Source organism: Mizuhopecten yessoensis, unplaced genomic scaffold (assembly GCF_002113885.1).
Source record: "Mizuhopecten yessoensis strain PY_sf001 unplaced genomic scaffold, ASM211388v2 scaffold10055, whole genome shotgun sequence".
Taxonomy (NCBI): domain Eukaryota; kingdom Metazoa; phylum Mollusca; class Bivalvia; order Pectinida; family Pectinidae; genus Mizuhopecten; species Mizuhopecten yessoensis.
In genome coordinates this window covers 2,377-11,692 of record NW_018408356.1, presented here as the reverse complement: position 1 = coordinate 11,692, position 9,316 = coordinate 2,377, and the positions used below count along the sequence as shown (strand labels likewise).

The 9,316-nt window shown below is 35.6% G+C and overlaps 2 protein-coding genes across 2 annotated transcripts; both read left to right on the top strand.

Annotated features, from left to right (window-relative positions):
- Positions 1-2,986: 2,986 nt before the first annotated feature.
- Positions 2,987-9,307, top strand: LOC110459380. The gene is made up of 3 exons (XM_021511606.1): positions 2,987-3,383; positions 5,450-5,459; positions 9,120-9,307. The coding sequence occupies exons 1-3, from the start codon at positions 2,999-3,001 to the stop codon at positions 9,199-9,201; spliced, it is 477 nt and encodes a 158-aa protein (XP_021367281.1). The 5' UTR covers positions 2,987-2,998; the 3' UTR covers positions 9,202-9,307.
- Positions 5,503-8,802, top strand: LOC110459381. The gene is made up of 2 exons (XM_021511607.1): positions 5,503-5,896; positions 8,246-8,802. The coding sequence occupies exons 1-2, from the start codon at positions 5,581-5,583 to the stop codon at positions 8,347-8,349; spliced, it is 420 nt and encodes a 139-aa protein (XP_021367282.1). The 5' UTR covers positions 5,503-5,580; the 3' UTR covers positions 8,350-8,802.
- Positions 9,308-9,316: the final 9 nt, after the last annotated feature.

Below are 9,316 nucleotides of genomic sequence, written 5' to 3'. Positions count from 1 at the left end.
TCACTCCAACTTTTTCACCCAAAAAATCCACAACGCCCCAAAAATGTCTTCCATAAAATTAACTTATTTGACAAATTTTAAAGTGAAATATTCTTAAAGATAGACATTCAAAAAATGTAACATTATATCTGTTGCAATTCGTTTGATGTTTGTGAAAGGTCAGTGTGTAAAACATTCCAGTCGTTTATACTGTCAATAAGGAAGTGTCCGGAATAAAAAAACAGTTCTATGTTTTGGCACTTTGAAATTATTTTCAATAGTACTCAATATTATGTGTGTTGCATTTTAGTGAGAGAGAGAGAATGTATATATATACTTATAATTGTTAATGTATATATATAGATCTACTTCTTTTTCAGCATAAGTAATTTAATTTTTTCATTAACTACTTAAAATAATTACTATATAAAAATCAATCTATAACGTGTTCTGCCAAGTTTCATTCTTCCATGGACTTCAATAGCATCTAAACCATTTCCAAACATTTCAAACCAACTTAATCATTTTCATTCTACATCGTTGAAAATTTAAAATAGCTGACATTTAAGCTGAATATATATCAATGTGTGTAGGGTAAGAACAGTATTTTTGCTTCTCAACTGTTGAAGCCCGGGCAAAAATACATATTGTCTAATATGAAGGGCAGAAACTTGATTTGCACATCATTTGACATATCTTTTACTTTTCACAAATTGATTGACAATCTCTTTCATCAACATGCAATTTAATGTTTTAAAAATATATTATACAAACATTTTTTTTTTTTTTAAACAATTGCAGTCTTAAGGTTACATGTTCCTAATCAGTAATATTTAAGTGAAACTGGCAATAATTACTACCGCCACTTTCAAAAGATCAGATATCGTTCAATATAGGTGCCCCAGTCCAAATGAGCGGTTGGGGTGATACAGATTTTTTGGGGGCGAAATGAACTAAAAATTAAGGCAATGTGAAAAAAGCTGGGGCGAAATGGTTTCTCTGTCTAACTTCACCCCCTCCTAATTTTGTATAAATGGTGGGTCTGGCCCAATAGGGGAAATATAGCAAATTCTTTAAAATCCTTTTTCTTCTGTAGGAATGAAAGGATTTGTTCCATATTTAGTCTTAAGCATCCTTGGGTAAAGAGGAACCAATTTTGTATAGCCGTGGGTCTGGCCCCATAGGGTCCTGAGCGGCGGGGCCCAATAGGGGAAACATAGCAAATTCTTTAAAATCCTTCTTCTTCTGTAGGAATGAAAGGATTTGTTCCATATTTAGTCTTAAGCATCCTTGGGTAAAGAGGAACCGATTTTGTATAAGCCGTGGGTCTGGCCCCATAGGGTCCTGAGCGGCGGGGCCCAATAGGGGAAACATAGCAAATTCTTTAAAATCCTTCTTCTTCTGTAGGAATGAAAGGATTTGTTCCATATTTAGTCTGAAGCATCCTTGGGTAAAGGGGAACCAATTTTGTATATACTGGGGGTCTGGCTTCTGAGGGACGGGACCCAATAGGGGAAATATAGCAAATTCTTTAAAATCCTTCTTCTTCTGTAGGAATGAATGGATTTGTTCCATATTTAGTCTGAAGCAACCTTGGGCAGTGCCTGAGGGGTGGGGCCTGAGGGGCGGGGCCCAATAGGGGAACATAGCAAATTATTCTTCAAAATTCTTCTTCTTCTGTAGGAATAAAAGGATTTGGTCCATATTTGGTGTGGATCATCCTTGGGTAAAGGGAAACCAATTATGCATAAACAGAGGATGTGACCCCCCTTGGACCTGAGGGGCGGGGCCCAATAGGGGAAATAGAGGTAAAACCTTTGTAATCTCTTCTACCATAGGGATTAAGGAATATTTTAACCTAATTTAGTATGGAGCATCCTTGAGCAAAAGGGACTCAATTTCGTATAAACAGCGAGTGTGGCCCCCCTGGGGGCAGGAGGGAGGGGCCCAATAGGAGAAACATAGCAAATTATTCAAAATCCTTCTTCTTCGGTAGGAATGACAGGATTTTGTCCAAATTTGGTATGAAGCATCCTTTGGTGAAGGGGAACCAATTTTGTATAAACGGTGTGTCTGACTCCCCTGGATGCAGAGAGGGGGGCCCAATAGGGGAAATAGAGGTAAAACCTTTAAAATCCTACTTCTACCAATGAGATAAGGGATTTTATCCTTATTTTGTCTGGAGCAACCTTGGGCAAAGGGGACTCAATTTTGTATAAATGGTTGGTATAATATAATGCCCCCCCCCCTAGGGATAGAGGTGGGGCTCTGTTTGAAGTTTGTTCTCGCTTTATTTGAAGTACTGGATGGATCTTTCTCAAATGTCATATGTACTTATATTAATTACAGCACCTACCATGGAGTGCTATATCTTTACTTCATACCAATTATTTTAAACATATTCAGGTGAGCGATACACTAGGCTCCTTGTTAACATTCAGCATTTAGTAGCGCAATTTGTTTAAATATTGCATTTCTGTGATCGAACGATATGTTAAAAATGGTATTTAAGCAATAATGCAAACCCTGATACTATATCATAATATAACAAAGTTGTGTTGAACTTTGAATTTTAATGTTTACTAGTATGTAAAATAACCATTGAAGCTGTCGACTGCTCTCCTATTTCTTTGTATATTATAATTCCTTTGGTGGAAATGTTGATATTTTAGTATTTAATTATAAAATAATACATGGTGAATGAACCATGCAGTGACGGTAACGCTTGTCCTTCCCAACACCGAGTGTTAATTTTGTTCTTGTTCTACTTGTTTCTATATTAACAAGAATTAAACAAAAACACCACATTTGACACAATGTAAAGGATATTTGTGGCTTGGCGTTACAATATAATCACTTCTAGGCTGTTAAAATATCACATTTGACAATATGCGTTGTTTGTAATGTTTTTCACTTTGAATCAGACTTTCTGATTGATCGATTTAGTTTAGGTAAAACATGTCATTTTGTGACATAAAACAAATATCAACTTTATCTGAACTGTTAATTTTGTTTTTCAATGGTGTCAAATCTAACAATATTGATCACATCCTATGTTTTGTTTCAGACAACGAAGATCCTTTTCATCATGGCTGCAAATGTGAATGACGACGTAATAACTCTCCATAACACAATGGTGTTTGACATAAGTACCGAAATTTTCGAGGAAACGTTGGAGGTAGTAAAAGAACTATTTAGGGGGAAACCACTGACGTCAGTCGATATGTCTAAGATTAAAAATATCCCAACACTCTTCAAATTTCTAATGAATTACGAAACAATTGGTTATGGAGATTACCAAAAGTTTGTATCTGTGATCAGGTACATACATCCGCGCATATGTTCAATGATACAGGAGTGTGCTGTGAAAATCAACAAACTGAAGGGTAACCTAGACGACCAAGGTAGGCTATGGGTGTTTTCAAACGATCACTATAATAGAGAACCTACAAATAACCACTTTGTTATCGAGATGCATATCAACAGCCTTAACAAAAGCATCCTAGACTACGTAGTCGTAGCTGCTTTCTTACTATCACTTTTATTGTCATCTTCAAATTTAGGAATATTACGGATATGTTATCATGTGTGGTTTTCCAAAATAATGAAACGGAATGAAAACATATCAGGCCGTTTGATTTCCAGATATTCTTCTGTTCTAGTAATTCGTCAAGACTTTGCTCATATATATTGTGTTAAAGTTTAATGTTAAACTTTGTCCCATCGTGGAGTTTGGGGAGGTGTGAACAGAGCACGATATTACTTTAGCTGCCATTGCTTTACAGATTTAATTTCTCGCCCAATTCTTATGAAACTTACACACGTTTTGATAGTTGTTATTATATTGAACGGTATAAAGATGTTCAGAAAAAATGACTTTCTGCAATAACATCGCAATGCAAAATTTACGATTTTAAACATTAAGTGTTGAAAAGGGTGAAATTTTGACATTGCCTGGAGTTTGATAAATTTACGCTAAAATTACCACAAAATTTGTTATTTTCAGTTTTTTAGCTCATCTGGCCCAAAGGGCCAAGTGAGCTTATGCCATGGTGCAGCGTCTGTCGTCCGTACGTCGTCAACTTTTTACTTAAACAACTTCTTCTGAATAAACAAGAGGCCCAGGCTAATGATATTTGGCCAGTAGCATAATGGGATGAAGGGCTATTAAGTTTGTTCAAATGAATGACTTTTGCCCATTTTCAAGGTCACAGGGGTCAAATATGTTAAAACTTTTAAACAACTTCTTCTGAATTACCAGAAGGCCCAGGATTATGATATTTGGCCATTAACATGCTGGGATAAAGCACTACCAAGTTTGTTCAAATGAATGACCTTTGCCTATATTCAAGGTCACATGGGAGTCAAATATGTTTAAACTTTTAAACAACTTCTTATAAATAACCAAGAGGCCTAGGGTGATGATATTTAGCCGGTAGTATGCTGGGATGAAGGGCTACCAAATTTGTTCAAATGAATGACCTTCGCCTATATTCAAGGTCACAGGGGTCAAATATGTTGAAATCTTGAAATAATTTCTTCTGAATAACCAGAAGGCACTGGATGATGATATTTGGGCAATAACATGCTGGGATGAAGCACTACCAAGTTTGTTCAAATGAATGACCTTCCTGTATAGTCAAGGTCACAAGGGTCAAATATGTTGAAATCTTTAAATAACTTCTTCTGAATAACCAGAAGGCCCAGGATGATTATATTTGTTCATTAACATGCTTGGATGAAGCACTACCAAGTTTGTTCAAATGAATAACCTTCGCTCATATTCAAAGTCACAAGAGTCAATTGTCTTAAAAACCTTTAAATGACTTCTATTGTATAATCAAAAGGTCCAGGTTGATGATACTTGGCCAGAAGGATATGGCATAAAGGGCTACAAAGCTCTTCAAATTAATGACCTTCGGCCATATTCAAGCTCACAGGGGTTATTTGTCTTAAAAACACTAAAAACGACTTCTTCTGAATAACTAAAGCGTCCAGGGTGATTGCTTGTTCATGTGAATGACCTTGACACACTTTCAAGTTGACATCTGGTCCATAGTGCATAAATCTTAAAAGTCATCTTCTCAGTAAACAAAAGGTAAAGGGCTATTAGGGTGGTGATATTTGACAAGTTGCATTCTGGGATGAAGGCTAAATGTTTGTTAAATTTAATGTCTGTCTTTGACTTTCAAGGTTATAGGGGTCAAATGTGTTTAAATCCTTTAACAGGTTCTTCTGAATGATTTAAAATGACTTCTAGATAACGTAAAATCACATGGATATTTGACCAGTAGCTTGCTAGCATTAAGGGCTTCAAACTTTGTTCAACTGAATGACCTTTTTCATCATCATCCAATGCCACAGATGTGACATTATACAAATTTGTTTTGAAAATAATTTGTTGAACTTTAAGAAATTTGAATTCAATTGACTTGACTATGTAATAAACATGTTTTTCATATTTTTCCAGGTGACCTGGCTGCTATANCAACTTTATTTTTATTATTACGTTACACTTGTTTTTCAACGGTGTTAAATTTAATACTATTTATCATATTGTATGTTTTGTTTCAGAATACAATTGTAAAGAAACAGTTTGCCATGGCGTCAAATGTGAATGACAAGGTAAAAACTCTCCATAACACAATGGTGTTCAACATAAGTACCGAAATATTTGGAGACCAATTGGAGAATGTGAAATTTCTATTTAAGGATACTCCGCTGACATCGCATGATATGTTTAAAATTAAAAACATCCAAACACTCTTCGAACATCTCATGAATTACAAAACAATCGATTATGGAAATTACCAAAAGTTTGAATCTATGATTGGGTGCATACATCCAAAGGTGTGTTCAATGGTACAGGAGTGTGCTGTGAAAATCAACCAACTGAAGAGTAACCTAGACGACCAAGGTAGGCTATGGGTGTTTTCAAACGATCACTATAATAGAGAACCTACAAATAACCACTTTGTTATCGAGATGCATATCAACAGGCTTAACAAAAGCATCCTGGACTACGTAGTTGTAGCTGCTTTCTTACTATCACTTATATTGTCATCTTAAAATTTAGGAATATTACGGATATGTCATCATGTGTGGTTTTCCAAAAAAATGAAAAGGAAAGAAAACATATCAGGCCGTTTGATTTCCGGATACTCTTCTGTTCTAGTAATTCGTCAAGACTTTGCTCATATATATTGTGTTAAAGTTTAATGTTAAACTTTGTCCCATCGTGGAGTTTGGGGAGGTGTGAAAACAGCATGATATTACTTAATTAGCTGCCATTGCTTTACAGAATTAATTTCTCGCCCAATTCTTATGAAACATACACACGTTTTGATAGTTGTTATTATATTGAACAGTATAAAGATGTTCAGAAAAAAAATAACTTTCTGCAATAACATCGCAACGCAAAATTTACGATTTTAGTGTTAAACATTAAGTGTTGAAAAGGGTGAAATTTTGACATTGCCTGCAGTTTACACTAAAATGACCACAAAATTTGTCATTTTCAGTTTTTTAGCTCATCTGGCCCAAAGGGCCAAGTGAGCTTATGCCATGGTGCAGCGCCTATCGACCATCCGTCGTCTATCGTCTGTCATCCGTCCGTCCGTCGTCAACTTTTTACTTAAACAACTTATTCTGAATAAACAAGAGGCGCAGGCTAATGATATTTGGCCAGTACTCACGGCAGTAGCATAATGGGATGAAGGGCTGCCAAGTTTGTTCAAATGAATGACCTTTTCCCATTTTCAAGGTCACAGGGGTCAAATATGTTAAAACTTGTAAACAACTTCTTCTGAATTACCAGAAGGGCCAGGATTATGATATTTGGCCATTAACATGCTGGGATGAAGCACTACCAAGTTTGTTCAAATGAATGACCTTCGGCTATATTCAAGGTCACAGGGAAGTCAAATATGTTAAAACTTTCAAACAACTTCTTCTAAATAACCAAGAGGCCTAGGGTGATGATATTAGGCCGGTAGTATGCTGGGATGAAGGGCTACCAAATTTGTTCAAATGAATGACCTTCGCCTATATTCAAGGTCACAGGGGTCAAATATGTTGAAATCTTGAAATAATTTCTTCTGAATAACCAGAAGGCACTGGATGATGATATTTGGGCAATAACATGCTGGGATGAAGCACTACCAAGTTTGTTCAAATGAATGACCTTCCTGTATAGTCAAGGTCACAAGGGTCAAATATGTTGAAATCTTTAAATAACTTCTTCTGAATAACCAGAAGGCCCAGGATGATTATATTTGTTCATTAACATGCTTGGATGAAGCACTACCAAGTTTGTTCAAATGAATAACCTTCGCTCATATTCAAAGTCACAAGAGTCAATTGTCTTAAAAACCTTTAAACGACTTCTATTGTATAATCAAAAGGTCCAGGTTGATGATACTTGGCCAGAAGGATATGGCATAAAGGGCTACAAAGCTCTTCAAATTAATGACCTTCGCCCATATTCAAGCTCACAGGGGTTATATTTGTCTTAAAAACACTAAAAACGACTTCTTCTGAATAACTAAAGCGTCCAGGGTGATTGCTTGTTCATGTGAATGACCTTGACACACTTTCAANGAAAGTTTGTTGAATTTAATGTCAGTCTTTGACTTTCAAGGTCATAGGGGTCAAATGTGTTTAAATCCTTTAACAGGTTCTTCTGAATGATTTAAGTCAAGACACTGATATTTTGCCTGTACCTTTATTTTAGTCAACTTTTAAGGTAACAATTGTGAGATTAATACCAGGTGAGTGATGCAGGCCCATTGGGCCCCTTGTTTTAAATTCCTGCTAAGAATAGGTTTCAAGTTTTTTTTATATGTTTTTCAGATGCATGTTTGCTTTACAAGTGATCATATTTTGTTAAATTGATATAATCATGTTGCACCAGAACGTGATTTAAACCTCAGAATCCTTAACATGTGTCAGTAGTGATACTCCGTTATAACTAACTATATAGGTATCGCTAGAAAGTGTTACGTACATGTGTATTTTAATACACATTTTACGATGCTGTCAGTTTTTAAATTTCAATTCAACATTTATGGATTACCAAAATCTAACATGCAGTTTGGAACTAATTCAGTTTTATTTCTTTCATTTCCAAATAAATAATGCCTCAAAAACTGACAGTCTGGTCTAGTTTTCTACTGATCTTGGACTTTTACAGGAAACAGATCTTTGTAATATCTAAACATAGTGTACATGTAATAAAATGTGTATGACACAGTTGTTTTACTTACAGGTCCATCAACAGCCACACAACGAAAGACAGAAGATCAAAGTCAGCAACAGTCTACAGGTATGTGGGATCGTAGTTTTTGGGATGTAAAATCAAGGCGAGATTAAATTGATAATTGCACATGTGTAATGGGATTTGTACATAAGTACAGGTTTGTGTGAGAAGTACATGTGAAGCAGGATGTACACACAAGTACAGGTTTGTGTGAGTAGTACATGTGAAGCAGGATGTACACACAAGTACAGGTATGTGTGAGAAGTACATGTGAAGCCGGATGTACACGTAAGTACAAGTTTGTGTGATACGTTCGTATGAATTGAGATGACATACACAAAAGTGCAGGTTTGTGTTATCAGTACATGTGCAGTGGAAGATAAAGGGGGCAAATATGTTAAAATCTTTCCGTATATATACTTCTTTTGAATAGAGGCCAAGTCTTCTTAATAACCAAATGTCTCAGAATGATCATGCTTACCAGTTACATGCAAGTATGAAGCGCTTTCAATTTTGTTCAAATGAACAGCCTTCACCAATTAAGGAAATTGTGGTCAAATGTACTAGCCTATGGTGATGACTTTTGACCAGTAGCATGCTGGGACAAGGGATAACAAGTTTGTTTAAACAAATGGCCTTGACCCTCTTTCAACATGTGTAAAAATCTTAAAATGACTTCTAGATAACTTAAAGTCACATGATATTTGACCAGTAGCTTGCTAGCATTAAGGGCTTCAAACTTTGTTCAACTGAATGACTTTTTTCATCATCCAATGCCACAGATGTGACATTATACAAATTTGTTTTGAAAATAATTTGTTGAACTTTAAGAAATTTGAATTCAATTGACTTGACTATGTAATAAACATGTTTGTCATATTTTTGCTATGAATGTCACAACAGCAAACACAAGCTATGCCAAAAGTAAGTTTGAAAGCTGCAAGGTGGCTGGATCAGTGGTATAGAGATTATCTCCCCTTTCAATTAAATTTCAGTCAATGAAAACAGATGATCAGGTGATTTGATGAATCATTTAAGTAAAAGAATCAACCTAGCTATTTTGACATAACATTGATATAG